This window comes from Oncorhynchus kisutch, unplaced genomic scaffold, assembly GCF_002021735.2.
Source record: "Oncorhynchus kisutch isolate 150728-3 unplaced genomic scaffold, Okis_V2 Okis03b-Okis08b_hom, whole genome shotgun sequence".
NCBI lineage: Eukaryota > Metazoa > Chordata > Actinopteri > Salmoniformes > Salmonidae > Oncorhynchus > Oncorhynchus kisutch.
The window spans coordinates 8,163,713-8,185,012 of NW_022261980.1; the positions used below are offsets into that span (position 1 = coordinate 8,163,713).

Sequence of the window (21,300 nt, forward strand, 5' to 3'; positions counted from 1 at the left end):
AAAGGGGTGGATGGATGGCTGAAGGTTTGTGTGAGGATAAGCGGTAGTAGTCATATTGAAAGGGGTGGATGGATGGATGGCTGAAGGTTTTGTACGCAGTAGTAGTCATATTGAAAGGGGTGGATGGATGGCTGAAGGTTTGTGTGAGGATAAGCGGTAGTAGTCATATTGAAAGGGGTGGATGGGTGGCTGAAGGTTTTGTAAGCGGTAGTAGTCATATTGAAAGGGGTGGAAGGATGGCTGAAGGTTTTGTAAGCGGTAGTAGTCATATTGAAAGGGTTGGATTGATGGCTGAAGGTTTTATAAGTGGTAGTAGTCATATTGAAAGGGGTGGATGGATGGATGGCTGAAGGTTTTGTACGCGGTAGTAGTCATATTGAAAGGGGTGGATGGATGGCTGAAGGTTTGTGTGGGGAGGAGAGGTAGTAGTCATATTGAAAGGGGTGGATGGATGGCTGAAGGTTTGTGTGAGGATAAGCGGTAGTAGTCATATTGAAAGGGGTGGCTGGATGGCTGAAGGTTTTGTGTGAGGATAAGCGTTAGTAGTCATATTGAAAGGGGTGGATGGATGGCTGAAGGTTTTGTAAGCGGTAGTAGTCATATTGAAAGGGGTGGATGGATGACTGAAGGTTTTGTAAGCGGTAGTAGTCATATTGAAAGGGGTGGATGGATGGCTGAAGGGTTTTTAGCGGTAGTAGTCATATTGAAAGGGGTGGATGGATGGCTGAAGGTTTGTGTGAGGATAAGCGGTAGTAGTCATATTGAAAGGGGTGGATGGATGGATGGCTGAAGGTTTTGTATGCAGTAGTAGTCATATTGAAAGGGGTGGATGAATGGCTGAAGGTTTGTGTGAGGATAAGCGGTAGTAGTCATATTGAAAGGGGTGGATGGGTGGCTGAATGTTTTGTAAGCGGTAGTAGTCATATTGAAAGGGGTGAAAGGATGGCTGAAGGTTTTGTAAGCGGTAGTAGTCATATTGAAAGGGGTGGATGGATGGCTGAAGGTTTTATAAGTGGTAGTAGTCATATTGAAAGGGGTGGATGGACGGATGGCTGAAGGTTTTGTACGCGGTAGTAGTCATATTGAAAGGGGTGGATGGATGGCTGAAGGTTTGTGTGGGGAGGAGAGGTAGTAGTCATATTGAAAGGGGTGGATGGATGGCTGAAGGTTTGTGTGAGGATAAGCGGTAGTAGTCATATTGAAAGGGATGGCTGGATGGCTGAAGGTTTTGTGTGAGGATAAGCGTTAGTAGCCATATTGAAAGGGGTGGATGGATGGCTGAAGGTTTGTGTGGGGAGGAGAGGTAGTAGTCATATTGAAAGGGGTGGATGGATGGCTGAAGGTTTGTGTGAGGATAAGCGGTAGTAGTCATATTGAAAGGGGTGGCTGGATGGCTGAAGGTTTTGTAAGCGGTAGTAGTCATATTGAAAGGGGTGGATGGATGGCTGAAGGTTTTGTAAGCGGTAGTAGTCATATTGAAAGGGGTGGATGGATGGCTGAAGGTTTTGTAAGCGGTAGTCGTCATATTGAAAGGGGTGGATGGATGGCTGAAGGTTTTGTAAGCGGTAGTAGTCATATTGAAAGGGGTGGATGGATGGATGGCTGAAGGTTTTGTACGCGGTAGTAGTCATATTGAAAGGGGTGGATGGATGGCTGAAGGTTTTGTGTGAGGATAAGCGTTAGTAGTCATATTGAAAGGGGTGGATGGATGGCTGAAAGTTTGTGTGAGGATAAGCGGTAGTAGTCATATTGAAAGGGGTGGATGGATGGCTGAAAGTTTGTGTGGGGAGGAGAGGTAGTAGTCATATTGAAAGGGGTGGATGGATGGCTGAAGGTTTGTGTGGGGAGGAGAGGTAGTAGTCATATTGAAAGGGGTGGATGGATGGCTGAAGGTTTGTGTGAGGATAAGCGGTAGTAGTCATATTGAAAGGGGTGGCTGGATGGCTGAAGGTTTTGTGTGAGGATAAGCGTTAGTAGTCATATTGAAAGGGGTGGATGGATGGCTGAAGGTTTGTGTGGGGAGGAGAGGTAGTAGTCATATTGAAAGGGGTGGATGGATGGCTGAAGGTTTGTGTGAGGATAAGCGGTAGTAGTCATATTGAAAGGGGTGGCTGGATGGCTGAAGGTTTTGTAAGCGGTAGTAGTCATATTGAAAGGGGTGGATGGATGGCTGAAGGTTTTGTAAGCTGTAGTAGTCATATTGAAAGGGGTGGATGGATGGCTGAAGGTTTTGTAAGCGGTAGTAGTCATATTGAAAGGGGTGGATGGATGGCTGAAGGTTTTGTAAGCGGTAGTAGTCATATTGAAAGGGGTGGATGGATGGCTGAAGGTTTTGTAAGCGGTAGTAGTCATATTGAAAGGGGTGGATGGATGGCTGAAGGTTTTGTAAGCGGTAGTAGTCATATTGAAAGGGGTGGATGGATGGCTGAAGGTTTTGTAAGCGGTAGTAGTCATATTGAAAGGGGTGGATGGATGGCTGAAGGTTTTGTAAGCGGTAGTAGTCATATTGAAAGGGGTGGATGGATGGATGGCTGAAGGTTTTGTACGCGGTAGTAGTCATATTGAAAGGGGTGGATGGATGGCTGAAGGTTTTGTGTGAGGATAAGCGTTAGTAGTCATATTGAAAGGGGTGGATGGATGGCTGAAAGTTTGTGTGAGGATAAGCGGTAGTAGTCATATTGAAAGGGGTGGATGGATGGCTGAAGGTTTGTGTGGGGAGGAGAGGTAGTAGTCATATTGAAAGGGGTGGATGGATGGCTGAAGGTTTGTGTGGGGAGGAGAGGTAGTAGTCATATTGAAAGGGGTGGATGGATGGCTGAAGGTTTGTGTGAGGATAAGTGGTAGTAGTCATATTGAAAGGGGTGGCTGGATGGCTGAAGGTTTTGTGTGAGGATAAACGTTAGTAGTCATATTGAAAGGGGTGGATGGATGGCTGAAGGTTTGTGTGGGGAGGAGAGGTAGTAGTCATATTGAAAGGGGTGGATGGATGGCTGAAGGTTTGTGTGAGGATAAGCGGTAGTAGTCATATTGAAAGGGGTGGCTGGATGGCTGAAGGTTTTGTAAGCGGTAGTAGTCATATTGAAAGGGGTGGATGGATGGCTGAAGGTTTTGTAAGCTGTAGTAGTCATATTGAAAGGGGTGGATGGATGGCTGAAGGTTTTGTAAGCGGTAGTAGTCATATTGAAAGGGGTGGATGGATGGCTGAAGGTTTTGTAAGCGGTAGTAGTCATATTGAAAGGGGTGGATGGATGGCTGAAGGTTTTGTAAGCGGTAGTAGTCATATTGAAAGGGTTGGATGGATGGCTGAAGGTTTTGTAAGCGGTAGTAGTCATATTGAAAGGGGTGGATGGATGGCTGAAGGTTTGTGTGAGGAGAAGCGGTAGTAGTCATATTGAAAGGGGTGGATGGATGGCTGAAGATTTGTGTGAGGATAAGTGGTAGTAGTCATATTGAAGTTGATCATTCATGTTATAGTGCAGAAGACTACTGAAAGAGCTGCTTCCTGTGCTTGGCCCTCCTATGTTGAACATAATAAATTGGTCTCTATCCACCGGATGTGTACCAAACTCACTAAAAGTGGCAGTAATAAAGCCTCTCTTGAAAAGGCCAAACCTTGACCCAGAAAATTTAAAAAACTATCGGCCTATATCGAATCTTCCATTCCTCTCAAAAATGTTTGAAAAAGCTGTCATTGCCTTCCCAAAGACAAACATTGTATACGAAATGCTTCAGTCTGGTTTTATAGACCCCATCATAGCACTGAGACTGCACTTGCGAAGGTGGTAAATTACCTTTTAATGGCATCAGACCGAGTCTCTAACATCTGTCCTCGTGCTCCTAGACCTTAGTGCTGCTTTTGATACCATCGATCACCACATTCTTTTGGAGAGATCGGAAACCCAAATTGGTCTACACGGACAAGTTCTGGCCTGGTTTAGATCTTATCTGTCAGAAAGATATCAGTTTGTCTCTGTGAATGGTTTGTCCTCTGTCCTTTGACAAATCAACAGTGTCCTCAAGGTTCCGTTTTAGGACCACTATTGCTTTCACTGTATATTTTACCTCTTGGGGATGTCATTCGAAAACATAATGTTAACTTTCACTGCTATGCGGATAACACACAGCTGTACATTTCAATGAAACATGGTGAAGCCCCAAAATTGCCCTCGGTAGAAGCCTGTGTTTCAGACATAAGGAAGTGGATGGCTGCAAACTTTCTACTTTTAAACTTTTAAACAAAACAGAGATGCTTGTTCTAGGTCCCAAGAAACAAAGAGATCTTCTGTTGAATCCGACAATTAATCTTGATGGTTGTACAGTCGTCTCAAATAAAACTGTGAAGGACCTCGGCGCTACTCTGGACCCTGATCTCTCTTTTGACAAACATATCAAGACTGTTTCAAGGACAGCTTTTTCCATCTACGTAACATTGCAAAAATCAGAAACTTTCTGTCCAAAAATGATGCAGAAAAATTAATCCATGCTTTTGTTAATTCTAGGTTAGACTACTGTAATGCTCTACTTTCCGGCTACCCGGATAAAGCACTAAATAAACTTCAGTTAGTGCTAAATACGGCTGCTAGAATCCTGACTAGAACCAAATAATTTGATCATATTACTCCAGTGCTAGCCTCCCTACACTGGCTTCCTGTTAAGCCAAGGGCTGATTTCAAGGTTTTACTGCTAACCTACAAAGCATTACATGGGCTTGCTCCTACCTATCTTTCTGATTTGGTCCTGCCGTACATACCTACACGTACGCTATGGTCACAAGACGCAGGCCTCCTAATTGTCCCTAGAATTTCTAAGCAAACAGCTGGAGGCAGGGCTTTCTCCTATAGAACAACATTTTTATGGAATGGTCTGCCCACCCATGTGAGAGACGCAGACTCGGTCTCAACCTTTAAGTCTTTACTGAAGACTCATCTCTTCAGTGGGTCATATGATTGAGTGTAGTCTGGCCCAGGAGTGTGAAGGTGAATGGAAAGGCTCTGGAGCAACGAACCGCCCTTGCTGTCTCTGCCTGGCCGGTTCCCCTCTCTCCAATGGGATTCTCTGCCTCTAACCTTATTACAGGGGCTGAGTCACTGGCTTACTGGTGCTCTTTCATGCCATCCCTAGGAGGGGTGCATCACTTGAGTGGGTTGAGTCACTGACGTGGTCTTCCTGTCTGGGTTGGCACCCCCCCCCCCCCTTGGGTTGTGCCGTGGCAGAGATCTTCTGACCTGCTGTTTTCAACTCTCTAGAGACAGCAGGAGTGGTAGAGATACTTTAATGATCGGCTATGAAAAGCCAACTGACATTTACTCCTGAGATGTTGACTTGCCGCACCCTCGACAACTAGTATGATTATTATTATTTGACCATGCTGGTCATTTATGAACATTTGAACATCTTGGCCATGTTCTGTTATAATCTCCACCCGGCACAGCCAGAAGAGGACTGGCCACCCCTCATAGCCTGGTTCCTCTCTAGGTTTCTTCCTAGGTTTTGGCCTTTCTAGGGAGTTTTTCCTAGCCACCATGCTTCTACACCTGCATTGCTTGCTGTTTGGGGTTTTAGGCTGGGTTTCTGTACAGCACTTTGAGATATCAGCTGATGTACGAAGGGCTTTATAAATACATTTGATTTGAAGACTGGATGCTGAAACCATGTAGCAGCTTACATGGATATTTCCATCCTGCTCATTTAAATGGACATACTGTATACAAAGTGCATTAAAGGAAAACTCCACAGAAAAAAGTATATTCTGTGTTCAAAATGCATCATACCTGCTGTATTTCTGTACTTTGAGATATCCAGTATGTCTTGAAAAGTAAAACATTTTGGAACTATATCAACAATGGACTAATGAAACAAATACCAAAATATATTTCCTTTTACTAGATGCCAACATTATGTAGCACTGAATGAACACTAAAGTCAGAATAGCACTGATCTACACTGAATAACATTATTTAAGGTTATTGCCATTGTACTTGGCTAAGACAAGACTTTACGGCAAGAAGAACAGAAGCCTACCTTATTGTCCTATTCTGAGGAAACGGAAATTCATCTATTTGTTTTCTACCAACACCTGAGACAAACACACTGAGTGCCTTGCTTAACGGCATAAAGGCTGGAGATGGCATCTAGAATACTGATGCCAGGCAAGAGCCCTCTGATTGGCAGATCACTCTTCATCAGATGATGACTGACCATTGACTGTACGATGCTCACATCAGTTTAGGGAATTACCTTCCCAGTCAAATTCGACCCTCTTAATTGTTTTCTGTACGTGATATCAGATTTAGAAATCTAGCGCAGGTGCTGAGCTGAGAAAGGTCAATAATTGCAACCCACATGCCTTCCCAGATGTTTATTTCTGGTAGAAGTTGAGCAGAGAGTTTAAGCACTGTGGTGAAACCCTGATTAGACCATGTGGGAACCAGACAAGACAAATTCATCTCAGAGAACAAAATGGAAAGGACCGCAAACACAACTATGGGGACTGATCAAAAGACAGACCGGATTTGTGATGGTGTAGATTACTTCTCCTCACTTCCTCTGGACACTAAGAGCATTATGGGAAAACGCAATACGCTTCTGGATTCAATTAAAATGCGTATCAGAGACGATACTTCGGCTTTTCTCGCTGTCACCAAGTTACCCAAAATGGCTTATTAATGAAAACAGAATCATGTGGATGTTTTATTTCCAACGGAGGAAGCAAGCAGCAAAAAAAAATAGTTGAGGAGATGGAAGACATGAGTAGATCTTCTTCTTGACAGAGAGGAGAGAGCAGGATGGAAAACATAATCTTCGTCAACATAACTTCCTTTCAATCTGGCTCTTCATTCATCTATCTTCTCCTTCAACTCCAGCTGTATACAGTGTCTTCGTTTCACCGGTCTCAGGTCTCACACCACTTTGTCTCTATATTATATACAGTGGAAGACAGACGTCTTGGCTACTGTAAGGTCAGGGTTCATGTTGGGATTTACATTTCATTGCAATTTTTCTTGTCTGACGTCAAGGGCAATGAGCCAGCTTGTGATGACAGTGATATAACAGTAAAGTAGAGCAGGAAATAGAGAGAGAAATGGAGAAGTACCAAGAGAAAGAAAGAGGCAGCTTTAAAAGTCATCACGCTTAATGACATACAGTTAGAGGATTATTAAAAAACATTAAAAAACATTCACAGTCAGAACCCATCCCTGTGAGTGGTCAGAACCCATCCCTGTGAGCGGTCAGAACCTAACCCTGTAAGGAGTCAGAACCCATCCCTGTGAGTGGTCAGAACCCATCCCTGTAAGGAGTCAGAACCCATCCCTGTGAGTGGTCAGAACCCAACCCTGTAAGGAGTCAGAACCCATCCCTGTGAGTGGTCAGAACCCATCCCTGTGAGCGGTCAGAACCTAACCCTGTAAGGAGTCAGAACCCATCCCTGTGAGTGGTCAGAACCCATCCCTGTGAGCGGTCAGAACCCAACCCTGTAAGGAGTCAGAACCCATCCCTGTGAGTGGTCAGAACCCAACCCTGTAAGGAGTCAGAACCCAACCCTGTGAGTGGTCAGAACCCAACCCTGTAAGGAGTCAGAACCCAACCCTGTAAGGAGTCAGAACCCATCCCTGTGAGCGGTCAGAACCCAACCCTGTAAGGAGTCAGAACCCATCCCTGTGAGTGGTCAGAACCCAACCCTGTAAGGAGTCAGAACCCAACCCTGTGAGTGGTCAGAACCCAACCCTGTAAGGAGTCAGAACCCAACCCTGTAAGGAGTCAGAACCCATCCCTGTGAGTGGTCAGAACCCAACCCTGTAAGGAGTCAGAACCCAACCCTGTGAGTGGTCAGAACCCAACCCTGTAAGGAGTCAGAACCCAACCCTGTAAGGAGTCAGAATCCATCCCTGTGAGCGGTCAGAACCCAACCCTGTAAGGAGTCAGAACCCATCCCTGTGAGTGGTCAGAACCCAACCCTGTAAGGAGTCAGAACCCAACCCTGTAAGGAGTCAGAACCCAACCCTGTAAGGAGTCAGAACCCAACCCTGTAAGGAGTCAGAACCCATCCCTGTGAGCGGTCAGAACCCAACCCTGTAAGGAGTCAGAACCCATCCCTGTGAGTGGTCAGAACCCAACCCTGTAAGGAGTCAGAACCCAACCCTGTAAGGAGTCAGAAGCCAACCCTGTGAGTGGTCAGAACCCAACCCTGTAAGGAGTCAGAACCCAACCCTGTAAGGAGTCAGAACCCATCCCTGTGAGCGGTCAGAACCCAACCCTGTAAGGAGTCAGAACCCATCCCTGTGAGTGGTCAGAACCCAACCCTGTAAGGAGTCAGAACCCAACCCTGTAAGGAGTCAGAACCCAACCCTGTGAGTGGTCAGAACCCAACCCTGTAAGGAGTCAGAACCCAACCCTGTAAGGAGTCAGAACCCAACCCTGTGAGTGGTCAGAACCCAACCCTGTAAGGAGTCAGAACCCATCCCAGTGAGCAGTCAGAACCCATCCCAGTGAGCAGTCAGAACCCAGCCCAGTGAGTTGAAGAGATGGATTTCATAGAGCACACAAAAACAGACCCAGGACAAGCCCCCCCGTCTCTTACGTCAACACAGTAGGGCCTATTTTGAATACCCTAAACCCCACTCTCAATCCTCTCTATACAGCTGTACAATCTGTTAGGCTCTGAGGGCCAAGTCAAGTCAAGTGATCCTTTTTCTCCATGGGAAATGTATTTTGTTACTGAGATCACAACGTAAAAGCACCAACAAAGTTTATGAGGCGCACTAACAAATAACTAGAATGTCAGAGTTGGGTTAGCTTCAGCACTGAGAGGCAAACCAATGGTTCAGAGAGTATGCAAGCGGCAGTTCAGGTATGGTTCTGTTGTGTATTGCTAATCATTTTTACCAAGATTAGAGCAGTATAGAGAGCTGATATATTAAATAAATAGTTAGAAGCAGAAAATGGCCAAATACATGTTTATTTCCATTTGATGGACAAATGGACTTGACAGAGAAAAGTGTGTATTGGACAAACGTGTGAAATGCATTGGAACTCGTTATTCAACTGTTGGTCGGGATAGTTAGTAGGGCCGGGACAATACCATTATCACAATACCATTTTATCCATGACAAAAATGTAAACACAAAGCAGACCAAACTCTTTCAGTCCTTTAAAAACCTGCTGTATGTAAAATATTGTGAGCGATAGATAGAAAATAAATAACTGTGACTCTGGAAGACAAACTAATGATGTCTGTTTCCAACATTAATGCTGTTTTCCTAAAGAACTTAAATCCGCATTGTGTTTTGTTTCTTTGTTATGATACTAACGAGTTTCGCGATACTGATATCGTCCTGGTCCTAGTAGTTAAAATTATTATAGATATATATTTTTCATAGAAAGTAGGCTATACATTTGAAAAAAACATCAGTCACTTGTGAGATGCAGTTAACAGTTGGGATTCAATATCATGAAAGAAGAGTATCAAAGTCAAAGTCAGGACAATAACCATTTCCTTTTAAATAAAGTACTGTCATGGTTCATTCTTTAGAAGAGTTTGATTTTTCACGTTGACAGTTTTAAAGGAGATTACCTCTGCTTTCAAGGCAGCTGAAGATTTTAAATCTAATGAGAGCACTGCAACTGCAGAAAAAAGATCTTTATAATCCTCCAAAATATGTATATCTCACTAGTATGTTCTGCCAACAGATGTTGCTGCTCTGTCAAGAGAAATTATACAATTTGCCTTTTGGGAAGTATTCAGATCCCTTCGTTTTTCCCACATTTTGTTACGTTAGAGTCCTATTCTAAAATGTGTTAGATAAAACCATTTCCTCAGCAATCTACACACATAACCCCATAATGACAAAGCAAAAATATGTTTTTAGAAATGTTTGCAAATGTTTTAAGTATTCAGACCTTTTGCTATGAGACTCAAATTGAGCTCATGTGCATCCTGCTTCCATTCATCATCCTTGAGATATTTCTTCAACTTGATTGGAGTCCACCTGTGGTAAATTCAATTTATTGGACATGATTTGGAAAGGCACACACCTTTCTACAGTGGCTTGTGAAAGTATTCACCCCCCTTGGCATTTTTCCTATTTTGTTGCCTTACAATCTGGAATTAAAATAGGTTTTTGGGCAGTTTGTTCATTTGATTTACATAACATACTACCTACCACTTTGAAGATGCAAAATATTTTTATTGTGAAACACGCAAGAAATAAGACCAAAAAAATTAAAACTTGAGCATGCATAACTATTCACCACCCCAAAGTCAACACTTTGTAGAGACACCTTTTTCAGCAATTACAACTGCAAGTCTCTTGGGGTATGTCTTTATAAGCTTGGCACATCTAGCCACTGGGATTTTTGCCCATTCTTTAAGGCAAAACTGCTCCAGCTCCTTCAAGTTGGATGGGTTCCGCTGGTGTACAGCAATCTTTAAGTCATACCACAGATTCGATTGAGGTCCGGGCTTTGACTAGGCCATTCCAAGACATTTAAAAGTTTCCCCTTAAACCACTCAAGTGTTGCTTTAGCAGTATGCTTATGATCATTGTCCTGCTAGAAGGTGAGGCTCCGTCCCAGTCTCAAATCTCTTGAAGACTGAATAAGGTTTCCCTCAAATATGTCCCTGTATTTAGCTCCATCCATCATTCCTTCAAGTTCTGACCAGTTTCCCAGACTCTGCCAATGAAAGACAGCATGATGCTGCCACCACCATGCTTCACTGTGGGATGCTGTTCTCGGGGGGATGAGAGGTATTGGGTTTGCGCCAGACATAGTGTTTGCCTTGATGGCCCAAAAGCTCAATTTTAGTCTCATCTAACCTGAGTACCTTCTCCCACATGCCTTTTGGCGAACACCAAATGTGTTTGATAATTTTTTTCTTTAAGCTTTTTTCTGACCACTCTTCCGTAAAGCCCAGCTCTGTGGAGTGTACGGCTTAAAGTGGTCCTATGTACAGATACTCCAATCTCCGCTGTGGAGCTTTGCAGCTCCTTCAGGGTTATCTTTGGTCTCTTTGTTGCCTCTGATTAATGCCCTCCTTGCCTGGTCTGTGAGTTTTGGTGGGAGGCCCTCTATTGACAGGTTTGTTGTGGTGCCATATTCTTTCCATTTTTTGATCATGGATTTAATGGTGCTCCGTTTCTGATATTTTTTTATAACCCAACCCTGATCTGTACTTCTCCACAACTGTGTCCCTGACCTGGTTGGAGAGATCCTTGGGCTTCATGGTGCCACTTGCTTGGTGGTGCCCCTTGCTTAGTGGTGTTGCAGACTCTGGGGCCTTTCAGAACAGGTGTATATATACTGAGATCATGTGACAGATCATGTGACACTTAGATTGCACACAGGTAGACTTTATTTAACTAAATATGTGACTTCTGAAGGTAATTGGTTGCACCAGATCTTATTTAGGGGCTTCATAGCAAAGGGAGTGAATGCATATGCACTCAACAATTTTCTGTTAAAAAGTCATTTTTAACAAAGTTATTTTTTTCATTTCACTTCACCAATTTGGACTGTTTTGTGTATGTCCATGACATGAAATCCAAATAAAAATCCATTTCAATTACAGGCTGTAATTCAAAAAAATAGAAAAAATGCCAAGGGGGGTGAATACTTTTGCAAGGCGATGTATATAAGGTCCCACAGTTGACAGTGTATGTCAGAGCAAAAACCAAACCATGAGGTCAAAGGAATTGTCCGTAGAGCTCCGAGACAGGATTGTGGCACAACGCCTCTCCCCTATTTGACCTAGATAGTTTGTGTCTATGCATTGATATGTAGGCTACGTGGTGCCTGTTTAAAATGTATGTAGTTCTGTTCTTGTCTAATGATGTTCTGTATTATGTCATTCTGTGTTATGTTTCATGTTTTGTGTTGAACCCCAGGAAGAGTAGTTGCTGCTTTTGCAACAGCTAATGGGGATAATAAAATACCAAATGTCGAGACACAGATCTGGGGAAGGATACCAAAAAATGTCTGCAGCATTGAAGGTCCCCAAGAACACAGTGGCCTCCATCGTTCTTAAATGGAAGAAGTTTGGAACTGTAACATGTACGCTGGGAGTCGGGAAGCGTATTTAATAAATACAGAAATCAACACTGGAACAGAAACAATAATGCCTAGGGAAAGAACCAAAGGGAGTGATATATATATATATAGGGAAGGTAATCAGGCAGGTGATGGAGGCCAGGTGAGTCTGATGAGGCGCTGGTGCGCGTAACGATGGTGAGATGTGTTCGTAATAATGAGCAGCCTGTTGACCTCGAGCGCCTGAGAGGGAGTATACGTGACAGGAACCACCAAGACTGTTGCTAGAGCTGGCAGCCTGACCATACTGAGCAATAGGGGGGAAGGGCCTTGGTCAGGGAGTTCCTCTGTGGAGATGGGAGAACCTTCCAGAAGGACAACCATCTCTGCAACACTCCACCAATCAGAGTGAGCAGACGGAAGCCACTCCTCACTAAAACGCACATGACAGCCTGCTTGGAGTTTGCCAAAAGACACCTAAAGACTTTCAGACCATGAGAAACAAGATCCTCTGGTCTGATGAAACCCAAGATCGAACTCTTTGGCTTGAATGCCAAGCGTCTGGAGGAAACCTGCCACCATCCCTACGGTGAAGCATGGTGGTGGCAGCATCATGCAATGGGGATGTTTTTCAGCGGCAGGGTCTAGGACACTAGTCAGGATCAAGGCAATGATGAATAGAGCAAAGTACAGAGAGATCCTTGATGAAAACCTGCTCCAGAGAGTTCAGGACCTCAGACTGGGGTGAAGGTTCACCTTCCAACAGGAGAACAACCCTAAACACACAGCCAAGACAACGCAGGAGTGGCTTCGGGACAAGTCTCTGAATGACCTTGAGTGGCCCAACGCTCCACATCCAATCTGACAGAGCTTGAGAGGATCTGCAGAGAAGAATGGGAGAAACTCCCCAATTACAGGTGTTCCAAGCTTCGAGCATCATACCCAATAAGACTCGAGGCTCTAATCCCTGCTAAAGGTGCTTCAACAAAGTACTGAGTAAAAGGTCTGAATACTTTAAGTAAATGTGATATTTCAGTTTGACATTTTTTTATAATATTAGCAAAAAACGTTTTTGCTTTGTCACTATGGGATATTGTGTGTGGATTGGTGAGGAAAATAAACAATGTAATACATTTTAGAATAAGGCTGTAACCTAAAACAAATTGGAAAAAGTCAAGTGGTCTGAATACTTTCCGAAGGCACCGTATATCTAGCATATGTTATTGCTAAATGGTTCAGTTGTTGATAAGGCATCACATTGTTTCCTGCAAAATTGAATGACACAGCCATAAACTATATGTTGTGGTTGGAGAAAACATCCATTCATGGTTACCATCACTGCAATGTACAGTACGCCGTTCAATCTAAAGACATATTCTCCACATTGTTCATTTCCTGTTGCATGAATGGTTCACATGTTCAGCTGTTCTTTGATCTCCCCCCAAAATATTATCCGGAGGGAGTCAACAAGTAAATTAATTAAGCTGAAATAAAAAATGCTGCTAAATGGTGGAGGAAATGGTGCTGAAAAGCTATAATTCCTCACAGCAGGTGGTGTATTTGAATCTTTCCCATATGGGTTTGCATAATTTGTCCAGGCGTGCCGTCTTAAATACACATAAACACGAATGACTCCACTAGCCGGCGCTTTGATGTCTCTGAGGCTCGTTATATAAAGCAAACTATCCCAGATACCATCACAGAGCAGCTATGCTGTACTTCCTACCAAGAAAGAGAGAGAGCAAAAAGAACAACATAGAGAGAGAATGAGCGAGAGACGGAAAGAGTGGAGGTGAAAGCGTGAGATGGGGAGGGGATCCAGTTTCCATTTCAAACCCCTAACGTGGCAGAGCAATTTAATATTCCCAGTAATATCAGCAGCTCCTAAAGCTAGGCCAGAGTCTTGCCGGGTTTCCTGTGTACCGGCTCTTCTGCCCAGATAAATAAACCACGGGCCCGACCGGCCAGCCACTGCTTTTGGCCCAGCACCAAGCTGCAGGAGCTCCACCGCAGCCCTACTGATGGAGAGACGACCCGCGGGTGCACTATGAACAGCCAGGGGTGCAACGCCTGCTAAAATGGATCCTCACACAGGACTTGATGGAGCTTCATGCTACTCAAAGGACAATCAGCGTCATGGTCAGGTTTCAGTTCATGAGAGGTGATGCTGATGCCCTTTAAAAGGATCCATGCAACGCCCATAATGTGACCTGGGACTTGGATGCATCATATACAGCGCTACACAGTGCTGAACAAAATAACTTGTCTACATTTTGTCAAACATAAGGGGGGCTTTCAGGGAAGATGTGAAAGACTTCATCTCCACACACATGGCCACCTCACAGCGTCTGCCATGCTGGTCTGTGTGTGGGTAACAGTCATAATGCTCCAGGGCATGACTGTTACCCACAGGCCAAGACTCTGGATCAGCAGATTGAGTTTTAACCAAATCCACATGGCGAGACGGCAGCTCCCCACCACCTCTCTGAAAATCAATCTTCATTGGTACACACATAAGTGGTGGAGAAGTCCACGTTCCAGATTCTAATATGAAATGGTCAAACGCTCTCTGAACTTTATGAAGGAATTCACATTGCAGCTCTCGCATGAAAGAGCAGCCCTGCGATTGGAGGTGTACACCTCACATGAGGTAAAAGGTGCAACTCAGCATCTTTTAGTTGGCCTGTTCTGGATCTTCTTGCGCTGGATGGCTTTTCTCTGGAAAGCTCATCAGAGCCCTGATGAAAGATGCTTCACAATGGATGGTGCTGGTGACATGATGGGATGGAGCATCTGGCACACGGGAGTTGGGCACTGCTAAGCAAGCTGTCTGCCTTCTTGGCCAGCTCTACGCCCTCCCAGGGTTAACTAAGTCCTGCGTGGCAGAGCTTGACGCAGGGCCATGTACTGTATAAGCCATGTCTGCAGAGCAGGCCTGGGGGGAGTTGTCCTTCACAGCTGTAAGCCACTGTGGGGACATCGGGACATTCATAACTGGAACAGTCAGGGTCTAAGGACTGGCTGAATGACATACGGATGTAGTATTGGGACATTGACGCTGTACAGCACTTCAAAAGTTTAGATTTGAAATCAAACAATGACGATGCAGTCTGTCAGCTTTAATTTGAGGGTTTTTTCACGATATCAGGTGAACCGTTTAGAAGTACAGCACGTTTTCTACATAGTGAGAAAGTTACAGATGAACAAATAACATAACCCCCTCCCTCCTGTTATTGTAATGGTGAGATGTTAGCATTACCTGGAGGTATGATATTTGTACGTCTGTAACTTTCTCACTCATCATTATTTACGATTCATTCAGGATGAACTGTAATCCTGTTAGCATCCACATTACTGTAGAATTGTTCAGAAACATATTATATTCTCATGTACAATACAATGACACAATACATGATTTACCATTCATTTATTTCTGGCACAACATAATCTGAAACACAACCAAAACAAACAGCAAATTCATCCAACAAATGTGTAGAGTCACCAGCTGGATGTAGTCATTGAGTGCTGTGAATATGGGACCAAATTCTTCACTTTTTACGACTTTAATACACATATAAGAGTATTTGTCCCAATTTTTTTGCTCCCTTAAAATGAACGGACTGTCACAGTCTGACTGTGTACAAAAAGTACTATGTTTCTAAACAGTTCACCCAACATGAATGAATACACCCTCAAATTAAAGCTTGCAGTCTTCAATTTAACAGCATAGTCATTGTTTCAAATCCAAGTTTAGTTTAGAGCCCAAAGAAGAGAAAATGATGCACACTGTCCCAATCATTACTGAGGGCTCTGTACGAGCATAAACATGTTGCATTGGGACAAACATACTGTACTATGACCAACATGATGCATTAGGCATCTAACAGGTGAAGAATACAGACTGTATGTGAGCGAAGAAATTACTAACGACCGGGTTTTTTAAAAAGCGAAACCATTTTCAAACACCACTATTTACTTTAAACTGTTTTTGTGTGTTTTTGTGCAGCCCGAGGGAGATTTGACACTGCTCGCTTAATGAGCCCATAAAACTCAATGAGCAGTGTAACAAGTCCAACCTGGCCCTCTAAACCTGCCCTCTCACATTCAGGCCTAACAAGTAAAGTGTTGTCTTGACATCACGGCCAGGCTTGTGTGACAGCTTTGGAAAACCGTTGAATGCCCGTAGGCTGTTCATACCTCAAACAGACTGTACACTCTTCATGTGGCTCAATGTTTCAATCTCTAAATACATTCTACATGAAGGAAGCCACAGTGCTGCAACCAGTTAGAGCTGCAAGATCACATATAGACAGCAGCAGTGGACAGCTGTGAATATGTCAGAATAATCCAGCCAACTCTTCAGCAAACCCTCATCCTCTGTGGAAATGACAGAGTGATCCAGCCAACCCTACAGCAAACCCTCATCCTCTGTGGAAATGACAGAGTGATCCAGCCAACCCTACAGCAAACCCTCACCCTCTGTGGAAATGACAGAGTGATCCAGCCAACCCTACAGCAAACCCTCACCCTCTGTGGAAATGACAGAGTGATCCAGCCAACCCTTCAGCAAAACCTCATCCTCTGTGGAAATGACAGAGTGATCCAGCCAACCCTACAGCAAACCCTCACCCTCTGTGGAAATGACAGAGTGATCCAGCCAACCCTTCAGCAAAACCTCATCCTCTGTGGAAATGACAGAGTGATCCAGACAACCCTACAGCAAACCCTCATCCTCTGTGGAAATGACAGAGTGATCCAGCCAACCCTTCAGCAAACCCTTATCCTCTGTGGAAATGACAGAGTGATCCAGCCAACCCTACAGCAAACCCTCATCCTCTGTGGAAATGACAGCATCAAATGACCTTTGGTCTGCTTCAGAAAAGTACTTTCTTTTTGTTGCTCTGTCTGGATGAGTGTCCACTGACTTTGTCCTTATTGACTAAAGGCATGAAGCCCACTAACTTTGCTGGCACAGCTCCCTCAGTTTTTCACTCAATGAGTTGTCATCAGCATGTATGCCATGACATTTTGCTATGTCACTATCCCCGCTACCACCATCTTGACCATGTTAATCAGCCTCGTTCAAACAGGACATTTTGCTATGTCACTATCCCCGCTACCACCATCCTGACCATGTTAATCAGCCTCGTTCAAACAGGACATTTTGCTATGTCACTATCCCCGCTACCACCATCCTGACCGTGTTAAGCAGTCTCGTTCAAACAGGACATTTAGCTATGTCACTATCCCCGCTACCACCATCCTGACCATGTTAAGGCAGTCTCGTTCAAACAGGACATTTAGCTATGTCACTATCCCCGCTACCACCATCCTGACCATGTTAATCAGCCTCGTTCAAACAGGACATTTTGCTATGTCACTATCCCCGCTACCACCATCCTGACCATGTTAATCAGCCTTGTTCAAACAGGACATTTTGCTATGTCACTATCCCCGCTACCACCATCCTGACCATGTTAAGCAGTCTCGTTCAAACAGGACATTTAGCTATGTCACTATCCCCGCTACCACCATCCTGACCATGTTAATCAGCCTCGTTCAAACAGGACATTTTGCTATGTCACTATCCCCGCTACCACCATCCTGACCATGTTAATCAGCCTCGTTCAAACAGGACATTTTGCTATGTCACTATCCCCGCTACCACCATCCTGACCATGTTAAGCAGTCTCGTGCAAACAGGACATTTTGCTATGTCACTATCCCCGCTACCACCATCCTGACCATGTTAATCAGCCTCGTGCAAACAGGACATTTTGCTATGTCACTATCCCCGCTACCACCATCCTGACCATGTTAATCAGCCTCGTGCAAACAGGACATGTAGTGATGCAAAGACTCCCACAAAAGATAAATAAAATCTTGAATGCAGCCCTTTCCCGTCTTATTGTCAGGACTTCTTTCCCAGTCCGGCCAACAGCTTCTCTCTCTCTCATTCCAGACTCTTTCTGTGTTCTCAAGGTTGACCTTTCCTCCCCTCGGCAAGACTGCATGTGTCCAAAACTTGGACCCAACATCAAATTCCTCTACCTCAGTAAATATTTCCTCTACTGCTCCACCCTCAGGCCTCATGTCGTCTAACAACGTCTAATCAAAGATTAATAATAGCTAGTCTACTTCAACAAGAGGGTGTAAAAAACAAAAACCTGTCATGCCCTGACCTGCTTCACCTGTCCTTGTGCTTGTCAACACCCCCTCCAGGTGTCGCCCATCTTCCCCACTTATTCTCTGGGTATTTATACCTGTGTTTTCTGTCTGTCTGTGCCAGTTCGTCTTGTTTGTTCAATCAAGCCTACCAGCCGTTTGTCTAAGCTCCTGTTTTTCCTAGTCTCTCTTTTTCCTCGTCCTCCTGGTTTTAGACCCTTGCCTGTCCTGACCCTGTTCCTGCCCGCCTGACCACTCTGCCTGTCCCTGAGTCTGCCTGTTGTCCAGTACCTTTCTCCACCTCTGGATTACCTACCTCTGCCTGACCTGACCCTGAGCCTGCCTGCCGTCCTGTATCTTGGCCTCTGCTCTGGATGATCGACCCCTGCCTGCCTTGACCTGTCGTTTGCCTGCCCCTGTTGTTACAATAAACGCTGTTACTTCACACAGTCTGTAATTGGGTTTTTACCTTGATTCCTGATAGGAACCTAGTGCTATCCAACTGCTTGTTAGATTAAGGTCAGTAGTACATTACTGGAAAGAAGTGAGGACAAGAAACGTCAGACATTTCCATGTCACTTAAACAGTGACATACTGTACATTGCCATAGACTGAAGCAATTACACAAACATATACAGTATGTATGGCTACCAGTACTGTGAGCCGTGTGCACTCTTTGAAAGCCACCTGTCATAGCAATCTCTCTTGACATTGGTCCAATTTCATATTACCATATAATTAAAATAGATGAAGATTGACAGCGGAGTGCAGTCCATATCATATCAGGTTATACAATCCAGGTCATATAGCCATAGGAAATTCAAACATCTCTCTCTCTCTCTCTCTCTCTCTCTCTCTCTCTCTCTCTCTCTCTCTCTCTCTCTCTCTCTCTCTCTCTCTCTCTCTCTCTCTCTCTCTATTCCACTTCAAAATGTTGCTGCTATTGTAATTTTACTGGTAATTGACCCCAGTTCTGGCTGCGCACCACACATTTCCAGATGCTGGAAACTCTGAGCGCTTAGTTTCTAAACAGATAGCACCACCTTTCATTTCAAAGGACACACCTGCTTTCAATGAGAGACAGAGCACCTCTGTCAAACCTGAGGGAACCAGCACATCCCTTCAATAAGCCAACTCAGCACCCATCTCTCTCACACAGTATGAGCTCAAGATATGAGACTAAGATATTATAGTAGGTCAAGATATGATGCTAAGATATTAGAATAGTTCAAAATATGAGACTAAGATATAAGAGTAAAATATGATTTTAAAAAATGTAACCTTTATTTAACCAGGCAAGTCAGCTAAGACAAATTCTTATTTAAAATGACGGCCTACCCCGGCCAAACCCGGACGACGCTGGGCCAACTGTGCGCCGCCCTATGGGACTCCCAATCACGGCCGGATGTGATGCAGATATGATACTAAGATATGAGAGTAGTTCAAGATATGATACTAAGATATATGAGACTAAAATATGGGAATAAGATATGATAGTTCGAGATATGATACTAAGGTATGAGAGTAGTTCAAGATATGATACTAAGATATATGAGACTAAAATATGAGAATAAGATATTATCGTTTGAGATATGATACTAAGGTAGAGTATTTCTAGATATGAGATTAAGATATGAGGCTAAGATATGAAACTTAGATATTAGAGTAGGTCAAGATATGAGACTGATATTATAGTAGTTTAAGATATTCGCTGCACGAGAGAAGAGACACTCATTTACTAGTTCTCCAGAAAGCCACTTCACTTAGGACACTGTGGAATTATATTCCTGTCTACATTTCCATATAAATATTGGAGAACTGAAAGCTAGACTGTCTGCCTCTTCTTATGCAAACATTCAACTAACTTTAGCGCCTATAAAAGCTTTGCCACAAGCGTTTTATGTGCCTTCCAGAGAGAGCTGGAATAAATTAAATGTAATAACTACTACTTATTGTACACATGCACATGTGCACACACACACACACACACACACACACACACACACACACACACACACACACACACACACAAACACACACACACACACACACACACACACACACACACACACACACACACACACACACACACACACACACACACACACACACACACACACACACACACACAACACACACAAACACACACACATGTTAGCTCACCTGGTAACAGGCTGCAGCAGATCCAGAGAAACACAGCGCGGCAGTACTCCATGTGTTTGGTCGGTGTGTGTGTGTGTATGGTGTGTGTGTGTGTGTGTGTCTGGGGGCTGAGGCAGAGAGACCCAGCAGCGTGCTCTGTTAAAGATTCAGCTCTGGTTGACACCGCGGCTAGTCAAAATGCTCACTATATCTGAGGAGGTAGGAGGGGACTGTGGCTGAACTGAAAGGAGGTCCACGTTGAACCAGCAGACAGGACTCTCCTCTCAGTCCCTCTGCTACTCAGACAGTGAGCGGAGGGACACACAAGCTATCCACCGAAAAGTACAGATCTTGGATCAGTTTCTCTGGATAATCAGAGGCAAAGTTGATGGAGTTTGAATACAGTCATTCCATTACTCATTATGTGCCTTGGTATGGTATAGTTGAAGAAATGTGTGTTCTCTCTCTTCTGCTTCCAAATACACTGATGATAAAGTAGACTTTCTTCAACTGCATGGTTGGTTATGGGCTTGTCAGTAGGTATTTCACAGTAAGGTATACATGTTGTATTCAGCGCATGTCACAAACACGATTTGATTAACAATCAAGTGGAAAGTAATCAGAGGGGTTGGGTTATTTATTTTGATTTAAGAAATGTATTTAAGCTTTATTTAACTAGGCAAGTCAGTTAAGAACAAATTCTTATTTACAATGACGGCCTAGCCCGGCCAAACCCGGACCACTCGTGCACCACCCTATGTGACAATCACGGCCTGATGTGATACAGCCTGAATTTGAACCAGGGACTGTAGTAACGCCTCTTGCACTGAGATGTAGTGCCTTAGACCGCTGCACCACTCGGGTTAAATGCAGAAGAAACGTTTCAGTTGAATGCATTACCTTGTACAACTGACGAGGTCTCCCCCTTTCCCGAATCAGAGAATATATCTTCAGAACAGCTGCGTTTTA

At 44.1% G+C, this 21,300-nt stretch overlaps 1 protein-coding gene across 1 annotated transcript in view; it reads right to left on the reverse strand.

Annotated features, from left to right (window-relative positions):
- Nucleotides 1–20,536, reverse strand: part of LOC109884125 (integrin alpha-11) — an 89,475-nt gene extending 68,939 nt beyond the window's left edge. The window contains exon 1 of the mRNA XM_031812472.1: nucleotides 20,353–20,536. Coding sequence (XP_031668332.1) covers nucleotides 20,353–20,404 — 52 coding nt within the window. The 5' untranslated portion in view covers nucleotides 20,405–20,536. The remainder of the gene's footprint in view (nucleotides 1–20,352) is intronic.
- Nucleotides 20,537–21,300: the final 764 nt, after the last annotated feature.